We start from the raw sequence: 13,856 nt of genomic DNA on the forward strand, positions 1-13,856 counted from the left end.
TGCGTTTACCCGGGAATGTGGCTTTGTACTTCCCGTTTCTTGTTTACTAATTGCTATGTTAGAAGAAAATCTGGATGGAATTTTGACTTATGTTGTGAATCATGAATAAATTGATGTAAAACCTCAAAGAAGAGAAGGTCAAAGCTTATATGAATGTAAGGATGCAGTCTTAGGGAAATTTTTTCCTTATTCACCCCTTGTTTCAGTTTACCTTTGACTCTCTACAGAAATAAGACAATAAAGGTTCTTTTCCTACATCGAGCTGAAATGTCATTTGGTTTTAGTTATCTTCAAACACTTAAATGTATAAATCTCTTCATATTTGTCACATTCTTTGCTATTAGTGTTTCGGGCCTTCGTGTATTTTGATCAGGAAATAAGACTTGGGTTAAAGATACATTTATCCAATATGGTGGTTTTCTATTTTTCTTCTTACTTCACTGATTACTGTTAATTTCTGCTTTGTTTGTTTGTTTCATTTTATTCTAATTATCTAATTTTTTTTTTCTTTTTAGTATTCTCTTGTCTTGAATTTTTCTCCTTCGTTTCCAATTAACAGGCCATTGAAGACGGCAATTTGGAAGAAATGGAAGAGGAAGTCCGGCTTAAGAAGCGAAAAAGACGAAGAAACGTGGATAAAGATCCTGCAAAAGAAGATGTGGAGAAGGCCAAGAAGAGGAGAGGTCGCCCTCCAGCTGAGAAGCTGTCACCAAATCCCCCTAAACTGACGAAGCAGATGAATGCTATCATTGACACTGTGATAAACTACAAAGACAGGTGAGCACCTCAGTCCCTCACCTCTGTCGTCTTCACCAAGGCCACACATGCTGCCGCCTGCAGAGCACGCTCTGTTAGGGTGCACACTGGGTTCTTAGGCCCTTTCTACCTCCTGTTTTATGGTTTTTGCTCCAGGGGTATCAGTAAACTTGGACCCAATTTAGAGAGGCTACACTTGATATTTTGTATGATGCTTTACCAGGTATTATGTAAGATATTTGGAAATAGGAGTTTAGATGACAAAATTAAAAAACAAAACAAAACCCTAAGGGATTTCCAAAATACCATCATTTACATGGAAGGATTGGAAGAGGTGAATATTCACGTTAAGACTTTGTTTTAAACCAAACCGATGCTTCCATCAAAATACCATTTCTTCTTTCCTTCCAAGGTATTTTGACGGAAGCATCAGTTTGGTTTAAAATGAAGTCTTAACGTGAATATTCACCTTAAATATGCTAAGACTTTGTTTTCCCCTCTAACAACTCAAGCCAAAGGTATAATTTCACTCTCTTTCTAATCCTTCCATATAAATTTCTGAGCACTTGTTCAAGCCATCTCCTTCTTCCTAATAACCCTACCTAAAGAGGATGGTTTTCCAGCAACTTTATCTCTTTTTCATGAGATAAAGGAACTTTTGAATGTAAACTTTGAGAAATCTGTACCAGACACTATCTCCAGGCCATTTTTAAACAGTAAACAATTATTTGAAAAGCAAAGTAAACCATGTTTTGGGGTGTCAGGCAGCTATATGTAGTTGATAAATTAGGCTACATTTTTGATTTGGTTTCTATTCAGTCATCATGTGATGCAGTTTTAATAGGAAGATCACATCTCATTTCAGTTGAAAAAACTGATGAGAAAAAACACATTTTATGTCTCTAGGTTTCATAGTGACATGAATCAGTTTCTAGCTACCAGAAACGTTTGACATTAACTCTGTTGCTCTGTATACCTGGAATTGTTTACCACAAATAAGTTGTGTTTTTAGTCCTTCATTGTAACTTTATCACATGTTTTTGTAAGAGGAAGAAAACCTCATCATAAAGATGAAGTGGAACAAGCAGGAAATTTTCAACCATGGGGTTTTATTAATAGCTCCTTACAGAAAATATAAAGACTTTCTCAGAAAATGGTGAAAGGGGAATAGGAGCAAATGTGTGTGAAGAGAGTCTGAATTTCTCGGTCCTCTTTACCTCCCAGGCGTCTCGGGTTCTCTTCTGCTTACTGTTTTCACTGTTTTCTTTTTTAAAGTCATTTCCTTTGAGAATTCTAAAGTGGTCACAAAAGGCGGCCCCGTTGCATCACTTCTGGATAAGATGTTCATTGACACGGGGGAGTGACAGTAATCTAGGAAAGGAAGTTTGGCCACGACATCATTCTTTGCCCAGGTGAACACGCAGACTTGTAGACCGAGCATCAGCCATTCTCTCTGTCAAGTCTCTGTCCCTTCTTGGCTACACTGGTAGGTTGGCTGGAGGCAGAAATGGTTTCCAGGAAGTCAGTTTGGACACTTACACCTTATGTATTAGCTCCTGGCATAGAGAGAAATAAGTAGAGGGTGTCAGTCTGCATATACCTCTAACTTTTTGCCTTTGTCTCTGGAGAGACACGTCTGTGGCTTTGACCAGGGGTGCCTTGATGTCTAACAGGCATTGTGTTCATCACCTGCTGAGTGAGCCTAGGTCTGCTGGAACACTGAGAAGAGCCACAGAAGTCCTTGGAGGTTTAGAAAGTCCTTTTATTCCAGGTGATGGCTGTCTCCTCCTTTCACGGGATGAAAGAGGTCACCACCCGGTGAACCACATACTGCCAACAGATTGTTTCATCTTTCTTTTTTTCTTTCTTTCTGTTTTAAAGCAAGCGCATAAATCTAGCGAGAATTCTTATAAAGCGTCAGGGTTCCCCCGCCCCACCAGCATCACTACCTTTTTTGAAACATCTGAACGTCTGGCAGCAGCACTGTCCCTAGGCTCCTCTAAGGTACCCGTCGGAGCAGAGATGTGGCCATTGCCCCCACTCCCCCGTGGGCTGTCCCTCCTCTGGATGGCCACCATCCCCACTGGCCGCTGTCATCCCTCCAGTGTGGAGTGTCGGTTGTCATTGATCATTGTATTTTTCGTTCCTGGCTCATTTCACTCCCTTAGATCACCTGCCAGCTCCGTAACCTTTTGGGTTTGTGATTTGCTGATGCACAGGGCCATAGGCTGACAACTTTTCCAAAAACCACCCCCAAATACAGAGTCATATGAAGTTCTGTCCCTTAAACCTCAGCTAAGCATAGCACAGTAGTTTAAGCTCTGGTCTTGGCTTAACTACCTGCATTCCAATCCGAACTCCACCATTTACTGCCTGTGGGGCAGCTGGGCAACTGACTTAACCTCCCTGACCCTCAGTTTCTTCATCCACAGAATGGAATGATTACTGTACCTCCTTCTAGCGGTGTTAGGAGGATTTGATGAGTTAATATAGCTCTTTGAACAGTTTAATTATTAATAATCAGCCTTGCAGACTATTTATAGCAAATCAGGTGGGTGAGCGGAGCTCTGAGCACCATAAAGAAAATGTCCTTGCTCATACGATTTTCATACTGTTATTTCCAAAACCAGGAACATGCAGTTTCACTGGGACTGATGATGGAGCATGCCTTTGGTTGTACTACAGAGAGAAGATATGTAAATATTTCAGCATGCAGGCATTGAGTCATTTGGTTTTTTTCTTCTTTCATTGGTTTTATTTATTTTACTTTTCCTTAAAGTACCTGTTCTATTAGCACGCACATTTAGGTATGTTCTGGGAAGTACATTCTACATGTTTCATATGCATTTCGTGTTAGTCATCCTCTAGAAAAAAGGCTTACTCTATGTTTTTTATGTCTCGTACCAAATTTGGCGCTCAAGTAGGAGTCACTCAAATTAGGAGCGCCTTTAATTAGATACATCATATTTTTGGTTTTAGAAAAAGCTGCAGAGAAATGTACTTCTCCATGTGTTGAGATTTGTGCACCAGTAAAGTCAGTGACTAATATAGTAATTCAACCTACCTGTGAAAGAAATACCACCTGGACTAACCTCCTTCCCATCACCTCAGTCAAATGTTAGGGCTCTGACAGTCCTGAAGATTAATAGAATATTAAATAAGAACTGGCATCTATATTTAACTAATATATAAGAATTAATTAGCTCTTAGGAGACAATCTTCTTCTTTTTCCCCCAAAGTTCTTGCATGATTTCGGGACAGATGTAGCTTTATATTTTTAAAAAGAACAAGGGTAATTTAAGTATCTACTTATTGCTTTTGTTTTCAGTGCCAGACCTAATTTTTTTAGGGAGGTACTTTTCAAAAATGTGACACCCCCCCCCCACCCAGAAAAAAGCCAATAATTCTATGTGACACAAATATGAAATCTTTCTGCAGTAGTCTCTACTAGAGGTAGCACTGGTCTATTATTACCATCCTCACCCTTTTATATCTCCAGTAGAAAACTTGATACGAAGTAGTGTTGGAAGGCTTTGGTTTGATGTATTAAGCATGCTTGCATAGAAAGCTTTTAAAATTGTACTCTCAGTTAATATGATATTTAGCCTCAGGGTCTTTACTTCTTGGAAATGGGACTTATCCCAGTCTACATCTGTACCCTCTAAAATCGTCCCGTGAAGAGATGGAGAATAAGGTGGTGAAGAATGGGGTCTGCTGGAGCTATTCCAAGTCTAGAGGCGTGGCTTATAGTTACTTAGATAAGGAGGGAGTTTCCTAGAGGGGATTCTTAGTATTGAAGGGGTTTCAGCTCCGTCTGCTCCAGTTTCCCGGCTGTGTCTCCCTGTGTGACCCCCAGCAGACTATCACCTAACCTCGTGTGGACATGCCCAGCCTCAGCTCACTGTGTCAGGAAGCCATTCACGACACCAAAGGACAGCCCTAAACACGACAGGCATTTCCTATATTAAGACAGACTCAGCCCTCTGACTTCTAGCTATTTGTTCTGCTTGGAACTTCAGAGAGTCCGTCTTCTCATTCTGAGAAATAGCCTTTAAAATATGCATAAACATATCAGCCTCAGGCCATGCTCCTTCAAGTTGGAACGCCTCACTTTGCAGTCTGAGTGAAGCCTGGACTTGGGCCACCCTCGTCCCCCTCCTTAGACACGGTTTGCTTCCTTAGTGTCCCATTAAGAACATGGCACCCAGAACTCCAGAAGGATTCCCGTGGCGGCTAGTTGCAGGATGCTCGGTAGCCTTCTTTTTCTGGACACCAAAATTCTGTTACCATCACTCAGGAACATGTTAACTTTCTCCACCAGCCTTGACTCAGTTAACTCCCATTGAAAACCTGGCTTGCTGAAAAACTTACTCCCCTGCAGCATATACACACATTTCTTTTCTCACATGAATGCTGCCAAGGTTAGCTAGCCTTCAGCTAACCCTATGACTTTTGTTTTTATCCTATATCTACTTATTCTTATTCCTATCTAGTTCCATCTTGCTGATTTTTGTCCCATCATTCTAGTCCATTGATGTAACACTGAGTTTTAGGCCTTAAAAAAAAAAGACACGTTGACTTGTTTTCCCAAGTTGTTGCTGTCATCCAGAGGTTTGCTATAAGCTATTGCTGAGAAACTTCCAGAGGGCAAAGGACACGTCCTCTAAAACATGCCCCTGAAAATCACTTAAGGTTGACGTGCGTTTATTAATCAGTAATCTTTAAAGTTGATAGACCATCTGTGAACTTTACATGGCCATGCTATCATGTCACCTACACTCATCTCTCCTTTCTCAAGGTTATCAAAAAAAGTTAAACCCAAGATATACTGTGTTTCTGGCCTCCCCAATCCATCAACCTAGAAACCCTGCTGAAAGAATGAAATGAGGTTAGCTTGCCATGGCTTTCTCTCAGAGACCCCCTACCAGTACTTAATGATGTTATTTATCTTCTCTAAATGGCCCTGTGGCATCTGAATAATTTCTCCGAAATTTTGACCTGAGGTCCACATCAAGCACAGCCCTCTCGAGTTTCCCTTCTCCTTTTGAAAGCGGGACATTTGCTTATCTCTAGTCTCCTGATTCTGTTTCTATTCTCTGTGATTTCTTAAACATCATTAGCAGAAGCAATCTACTTACTCTTTCAGCATGTAATTAGTTTGCAACTGGACACTTGAACTCATTTGAAGTGGCTTGATAGGCTCTATCTACTCTCCTATCAGTAGCTTTCGTCCGACATTTCTTATGCCTTGCTTTTCAAATCTGAGCATTGTTCACATTCCTGAAGAATCTGGAAACAGGGTATGAGGAGGTTATTGGCACCTCCTCCCCCTCTAGCAGCTGTTTGAAGACTGGCAGGAGCATTCCTTGAGGAGGGGCCCTGCTGTCTCCAGAGGGTCTGGACTTCAGGTGCAGCCCTGCAGAGGGACTTGGGAAGCAGCGGGGAGGTGGGAGACACCTGCCTAACCCTGGTACCCAGCGGGGCATCCGGGCGGTGGCCGAAGGGCGCTTTTCTCCCTGATGCCCGTCAGGCTCTGCTCTCTTCCCCGAGGCTAGTCTGTCTTCTTCTTGACCCTCATTTTAATAAACCCTGATGATATCTTTAGGATTGGTGGAAAGCTTCAGCATGTTCTGAATCTTAGCTCTCCCCACATTGTAGAAAATCATTTATTGATCCTGGAAATATTAATTGCACTCCCCCCCCCCTCCGCTCCGCCCCCCGCCCACCTCCTTTCCAGCCTTGAGTGCCAGAGGGTTAAAAAACTCATGGTACTTGCTTCCACTAGCTTGCCCTGCGGTGGGGGAGACGGTTCTGAACAGGCAAGCGGCCAGGGGATTTCTGGGAAGTCGGGGTCATGTGAGCCCCTTATATAAGACTATGATAACATTATCTGGTATTTATGGTCCCTTTGAGGGCGTCCCAGGTGGCTCCGTGGTGAAGAATCTGCCTGCAGTGTAGGAGACACGGGTTCATTTGCTAGGTCGGGAAGATCCCCTGGAGGAGGAAATGGCAACTCACTCCAATATCCTTGCCTGGAAAATTCCATGGAGAAAGGAGTCTGGAGGGCTACAATTCATGGGGTAGCAAAGAGTTGGACATAACTGAGCATGCACACACATGATTCCTTTTAGGGGAAAAATATACATCATTATCACATTTACTTGGGACAAGAGAGCCAGCATTTTTACCTTAGTACATTATAGTACCTTTTAAAGGACTTGAGAAACCGCAAACCCAAGGACCAAGAGTACTTGTTTAATTCCTGTACACAGACTCCTTTTTGCAAATGGAGAGTCTCTTGTAGCATTTCCCTAATGAGTGAGGCTGGGCTACTGTTTTAAAGGGCCACATATAGTCAACCCACACTCCAGAAGGGATAGACTCTTCCTTTAAAAAGTTCCCTTTTCTTCTTTCAATGTTTTCTTTCCAGAGTGCTCTACCTGGAGTGCATTTAGGTATTTACGATATCAAAGGCTTTCCCTCAGTTATCATCATCCTGAGGCTTCCATCCAAGATGGACTAATCACACCATTGTTCATACTGTCTTTTAAGATATATTTGTAGGAACATACGTTTTTCCCCTGGAGAAGGAAATGGCAATCCATTCCAGTGTTCTTGCCTGGGAAATCCCATGGACAAAGGAGCCTGGTGGGGTTGTAACACAGTCCGTGGGGTTGCAAAGAGTTGGACACAGACTGAGCACAGTGTACATTTTTAAAGCCAAATCATACCATTATTTAATAAGCTTTTTTGTTTTGTTTGAACTTTTTTCCCAGTCAGGTTGCTGACCCACATAGGTCTGTCCTTCCACACTCCTTAACGGGATCATTTGAAATTATTCTGTTGGTATCTCCTCTGTTCAGAGCCTCCCTTCCCCGATGAGCTGTCATCTCGGTCAGTCTCAGGTCCAGGAACCATGCGCCCACCCTTCTCCAGTGTATCTGCAGCGTGTCCTGTGATGTGTCTGCCGTGCTATATGTCATTCCCAGAATGTTCTTCACTCTTACATATTGTGACACCACATAGTCTGTTTCAGCTTCTGTATCCCCTTGGTTAAGACCATCACCAACCCAAGATCCCAAATGTGTCATGAAAAGAGCAGTCCCAGTTCTGTGCCTTATTCCTAACATCCCCTTACACACAGAGTTTCCTCAGCATTTCTCCCAGGCCCTTCACTGCTTCTGTGCCCTCAGCCTCTGTCTGCATCAGGCCCTCACCCTCATCACTGGCTGTGTGTGGGATGGCCTGCCTTCTCTCAGAGACATGGAATCCCTCTTGTCAGATGGTTACTTAGGAGCTCGCAGTAGCTCCTCATCGCCTCACCGATGGTGACCAAACTTCCTACCGTGGGAAGGACAGTCTTCCATGACCTGGCCCTAGGACCTTCTTGACTTCATTTGCCACCATGCAGCTTTCCCTTGTGTATCACACATTCCAGCTGACTCTGCTCTTCCAGCACAGCCTTGTACTTTGGCTCCTCTCTCCTGGGTTTATGCTTCGCCCTCTCTGCCTTGCTTCCCGCTCTCCTGGGACAGAGTGGGCAGTGTCCCTGAGGACGGACGTGTACGTGGCTGTACATGGGCTCTGTATGCCAAAGGCACCATCTATGCCTGGAGTAAGACTTAAAGGGGATGTGGGGTCTTCCCAGGTGTGTCTCACGTCTCAGCTACTTCTCTGAAAGAAGTGGAAGTGTTAGTCACTCAGTCATGTCTGACTTTTTGCAGTCCCATGGACTGTAGCCCACCAGGCTCCTCTGTCCAGGCAATTCTCCAGGCAAGAATACTGGAGTGGGTAGCCATTCTCTTCTCCAGAGAATCTTCCTGACGCAGGGATCGAACCTGGGTCTCCTGCATTGCAGGGAGATTCTTTACCATCTGAGCCACCAGGAAAGCCTACTTGTCTGCCACCACACAAAGGGACACCAGAGGGGCAGTTTCAAAATCCTCAACTGAAGAGGCTTTCCCTAGAGGCCAGGGCCCTCTCTTGTGTGGTGGTTGTCATTTCCAGTTGAAGATCAGCTAGAGATTAACTCTGTAATCCGACTACCAAGATGGTGCTCAGAAACCGAGTTAGGGCTCAGGGCCCCCTCTGGGTGCTGACCGCTGTAGCAAAGTAGAGCATCCTATCTGATGGGCACAACAACTGTCTGAGGTAAGTACTCACCCCATTTTATAAATGAGGAGCTAGACTCGGGTAGGCTAAAGCTGCCTTCCTAAGGTCACCCCCACACCCACCAAGCAAATGCTACTGTCTCCCACTGCTTCTAGCACAGCTGATGGAAATATGTAGGGGGAGATGGGACCGGAGTAGCAGGCATTGACTTGTTTGGAAGAGGCGGGAAAAGTCCCCAGTCATCTTGCCAGCGATCCCCTGAGGTGGGCAAGGCAGGTAGGTGATTATACTGAGGCGTGAAGTGTGACATGAACCACCAGAGGTCGCCAGCCTAGGAGGAAGGAGCCGGGCTGGGATGAGGACCCAGGTCTTCTGACTCGAGTGTTCTTTCTACTCTACCACAGGTGTAACGTGGAGAAGGTGCCCAGTAATTCTCAGTTGGAAATAGAAGGAAACAGGTCAGGATCTGTCTTGTATTCCTGTGTCTCTAAATGCAGGTATCCCTTGGCCCACCACCCGGCCTTCGAAGCAGATCCCTCCGACGGCCTCCTGATCATCCCTCCTTGTAGTGGGCGATGGAGGCACAGATGTTCTCGAGCACCTGTTGCGGCTTTTGTTCGTGCTGTGTTTCCATTTGGGCGTGTCCATCCTGTAAATGCGCTTCTTACAAAGGCATCAGGAGCCGCCACCAGCGGGACCCTCCCACCAGACATGGGTTTCTGTCGCTTGCCCTCCTCTCTGAGCGCGGCTTCTGCCTCCCATCCCGCGGGCCTCTTAGCTCTGCGCTGTCTCGGTTTGAAGCTTAATGGAAAGCACCGGGTGCTGTGCGCGCGCGCGCCCCCCGCTGGCCGACCCTGTGCGGTCACCTGTGCGGAGAGTGTCACCAGCTTGGGTTCAGGGCGCGACCTCCAGGCTTACCCGTCGCCTGTGGTCTAAGCAGCCTGTTTAACCTTCGTGTGGCCCTGCTTTTGTCGGGTGGAGAGCAGAAATGCTTTTCTCCTGGAGACTTTGTGAGAATGAGAGGATGTCGGTTGGGAGAGAGGGGTGTGCAGCCATTACAAAGGGTGAAGAGTTGTTATTAGTATAGTGAAAATAACTTCTTCCCCCTTTTGGTCAGCCTGTACTTAAAAAAAAAAAATATCGATACCGTATTTTGCCGTCATGTTCCACTTTGTCAGCTGCCTCAATAATGTCCCTTATGGCGCTTTCCCCCCCAGTTTGGGGCCAGAAGGAAGAAGAATCCAAGCGGCATTGCAGAACAGATTACCGTCACCGGCTGTGGCGCTCCCTCTGTATAGGGAGGTTAAATATCGGGGTGATTCATACCCCCTGTATCTGTATGGAGATGAAGCTGTTGGACAAGATTGTCGTGTTTTTTGGTATTTCTTAGTTAACAGTGATCAATCCTGGAAGCCAGACACACAAACCATACTGAGTACTAAGAGGTGTCAAGAATGGTCTTCTGTTTTTGCCACTATGAGAAAGAACTCGGTCTGAGTTCGAATTTCAGAAGTGAAACAAGAAACGCTTGACTTCTGGAGTCTTGATATGAACCAACATGGTAAATATTTCCACCATCAGGATGTAGAAAGGAAGCTTTATAGTCTAAAAGGCATAATGTAGGCTAAATGCCTGGTGCGGTGAACAGGAACAGGCAGAAGCTCCTTCACCCCACTGCCCGGGTTCCATCAATATAGTCATGTGACCATGAAAAGGGGATTAATAACTTTAAAGGGTATTAAGAGCCCCCAGGGTCATGCCTAGGCTTTCTGAGGAGACGACATGAGCGTATATAGTTAGGACCCAGATAAATCTTTTGACTGAAGATACATTTAAACTGCAGCTTCCAGAGGCATAGAAGGGGGGTGACGTTTGCTTCCTCGGGACTCTTCCAAGTCTGTCTGGCCCCTTACTGTCACGTATGCTGCTTCTCCCCAGAAGCCCGAGTTTAAGACATGTTGTTCAGAGCTTGCATTATGATTAATTTTTAAAAATTCTTTTAAAAAAATCCCTCCATGTGTTCAAAAGCACTGAGCATTTTCTACATGTCAGTCTCTGTGTAAGTATTGAGAATGAGGCGGGGGGGGGGGGGGGGGAAGGGTAAAATGAAATGCCTTAAAGCATAGTTGGAAAGAGTTATATAAGGGAATAACACAGATCTGTCGTCTGAATCGAGTGTACATGCCAGGTGAGAGGGTAGGTGCGGCAGAAGCCAAGTCAGTCGGTGGCTTGTGGGGGGAGTATAAATCCCCCCAAAGTAGCTGGGGGTGGGGTGGGGGAAGCAGGGTGGGGGTAGCGAGGTGAGGAGGCCCGTCTATGTTAGGCAGCCAGGGAGGAGGCAAAGAAAAGCGGGACCCTCTCTAGAGACCCTACACCTCTCAGCATGGCTGCGTCATCAGGTGCCAGGGAAGCGGGGCACAGCACTGGGCAGGGCGGCAGGTGTGAAAGCAAGAGGGCAAGTACTCAGAGGTGTGATTCACAGGACTTTGGGGCAGCCCAGAGGTGAGGTGGAGGAGAACTTGATAAACTCCTGGTTCTCTGTCCTGAGTGGTAAATGGATCTGGTGAAATTTACATTGACAGAAATAGGGCTGAAAAAGAAGGTGGCCTGTGGTACCCAGCCAGTGGCCTGTGGATCTGGTGAAATTTACATTGACAGAAATAGGGCTGAAAAAGAAGGTGGCCTGTGGTATCCAGCCAGTGGCCTGTGGATCTGGTGAAATTTACATTGACAGAAATAGGGCTGAAAAAGAAGGTGGCCTGTGGTACATACTCCATCCTAGGACATCTAAACTCTCTCCATGGCTATTAACAGCCCTTAATGTTGTGATTATGTTGTTAGTATTGACTATCCCTTAAGGACCAGCCAAGAAGCTCTTTTAGACAAAATTTATTTTTAGCAACATTGGCACCAGACATTTGGTATTTCTTTAAATGGGGGAGGGAAGCTGTGACCAGACCTCAGGCTCAAGCAGGACCCTTTTCATTTAATTAGATTACAGAGAAATTGCCATGAAATACAAGCATGACCAAGTGGAGACAGAGAATTTTAGTTCTAGGTGAAGAACCTTTCTTCACTTACTCAGTTTGGGCACTGTGGGCTCAGAGACATGGCTGGCAGTCTGCCTTGCATTTTCCCCTGGAAGAGGGCGTGGCAACCCACGCCAGTCTCCTTGCCTGGAGAATCCCATAGACAGAGGAGCCTGGCAGGCTGCGGTCCATGGATCCATGGGGTCACAAAGAACTGGACACGACTGAGCGGCTGAGGACTAGTGTACTGGCAGTGTGAGTGAGGAAATCAGAGCCTCAGGTGATGTCCCTGGCAATGCTTTTTCTCAAGAGTATAGTCCTCAGATTAGTCCTAGGGCTTCTTGGACAATTGGCAGTGTGGTTAAAGCCCCTGAGGTGTTTTTGCTACAAAGTAGCCAATTGAACTTCCTTTAACTCAGCATTCCCGGAACTCATTTAACCAGCGAAGCCCCCTGTCCAGGGAACACTGTTAATGATCCATTAAGCTCGCCTTCCATAGGGCACACGTGTCGGGAAATGAGGGCTCAGAAGTTGCATTTAGTCCTGAGAGTCAGCTCAGGGAAATGTGGATACCAGGACTTAATTTTGTCCTCCTTAAACAGTACTGATACTCTCAGATGTGTACTGGGATATGCCGCTCTTTGCCTCCTGGTGACTTGACACTTATTAATGATGCTCAGCCAATTTTAACCATGTACAGCAGGTGGGAAGCCCACAAATAAACTTGGCCCATCCGCTTTCTGAGGCACAGAAGGCCTCCCTGGGGCTCCGAGCTTCAGCCTAGCCCAGGAGCCCAGGGTCTCTGCCTCTCAAAGCTTCAGGACAACCAGCACAAGCGACCTCTCTCTGAGGCAGGGGAAAAAGCCCCAGCTAGAAACAAGGAAACTGATTTTCTTACAGGGCTGATAAACTGTCTTCAAACCACTCTCTGTCTTTTGATTTTAAAATGGATCGTTCTGAAAGAGGACAGTTATTAGGCATAAATGTTCTTGTACATCCATAGGAAAAATATCCGCCTCATTTCTTTAGAATCACACCTCACGTGTCTTCCTTAAGAATTTTCTAAAACGGCCATTAGAGGAAAAAGCATGCTTGGGGTGCTTGCTACAACACACAGGCACATCCCTTTAACAGAGTGACATTTGGTATCTGCAGCTCAGGTAGAGAGCGATTTGATTTTGTTTGCCTGCAAAAGCTTTGTGCTTTTTGAGCTTGATCACAATTCAACCAAAAGCTTTGAAGCGTTTTTGTTGTTGTTGTTGTTTTGTTTTTTACATTACGAAGTTAGAGACCTGGGGAGAAATTGAAGGACAGAATATTCAGTGGAAGGGAAGGTGGGTTCTTACCTTTGGAAAGGAATGCTTCCTTTGAGTCACTTCTGAGTCTCCAAGATGAGGTGACAAAAGCTGAGCAAGGAAGCAGCGTCTCACTGAGACAGGTGGACAGCTAGAATTCCGTGCCTCCACCTGCTGTGATGAAGTGTTGTGGGAAAGAAAGAGAAGAGGAAACTAGATGGCCCGAGTCAATGTTTCTAAAAAGCCAAGTGGCAGATGATGAATCTTCTCAGTCATCTCCTCAAAATGCTTGTCCAAATACACAATAAATAAATAACACTCCAAACCTCATGTCCTGGCCATCGCCTCTGCTTTGCTGTAAGTTCAGTGAGAACTTACTTCGTTGTAAGTGCAATGAGAAAATCCTGAAGGAACAGATAGGAACTTTATACAGTAGATTCTGTTAAAATCTACTTTTTTAAGATAGAAAATTTATGGAATTATTGTTCTGTTATTCTGTTTATTTGGCTTTATATGGAAGAGTTAAAAGGTGCCAGGTGACGAACTGTGCTGTTTATGGTGACATAAATAATTCTTGGTCATATGCCCCTCAGACGACGTTTCTCTGGGAAAAATCAAATTAGATTTTTTACTTATAGCATGCTTTCAAAGAAGGTAACCCGGG

The 13,856-nt window shown here is 45.1% G+C and overlaps 1 protein-coding gene across 14 annotated transcripts in view; it reads left to right on the plus strand.

Annotated features, from left to right (window-relative positions):
- SMARCA2 (SWI/SNF related, matrix associated, actin dependent regulator of chromatin, subfamily a, member 2) overlaps positions 1-13,856 on the plus strand; it is a 176,650-nt gene that overhangs the window by 146,207 nt on the left and 16,587 nt on the right. For 9 of the 14 annotated variants that reach the window (XM_060410937.1, XM_027964526.3, XM_060410944.1 and 6 more), the window contains exons 28-29: positions 560-777; positions 9,273-9,326. In XM_060410937.1, coding sequence (XP_060266920.1) covers positions 560-777; positions 9,273-9,326 — 272 coding nt within the window. The remainder of the gene's footprint in view (positions 1-559; positions 778-9,272; positions 9,327-13,856) is intronic. The other 5 variants (XM_060410946.1, XM_027964529.3, XM_027964530.2 and 2 more) reach the window with 1 other exon arrangement.

The sequence above is a fragment of the Ovis aries genome, chromosome 2 (assembly GCF_016772045.2).
Source record: "Ovis aries strain OAR_USU_Benz2616 breed Rambouillet chromosome 2, ARS-UI_Ramb_v3.0, whole genome shotgun sequence".
NCBI lineage: Eukaryota > Metazoa > Chordata > Mammalia > Artiodactyla > Bovidae > Ovis > Ovis aries.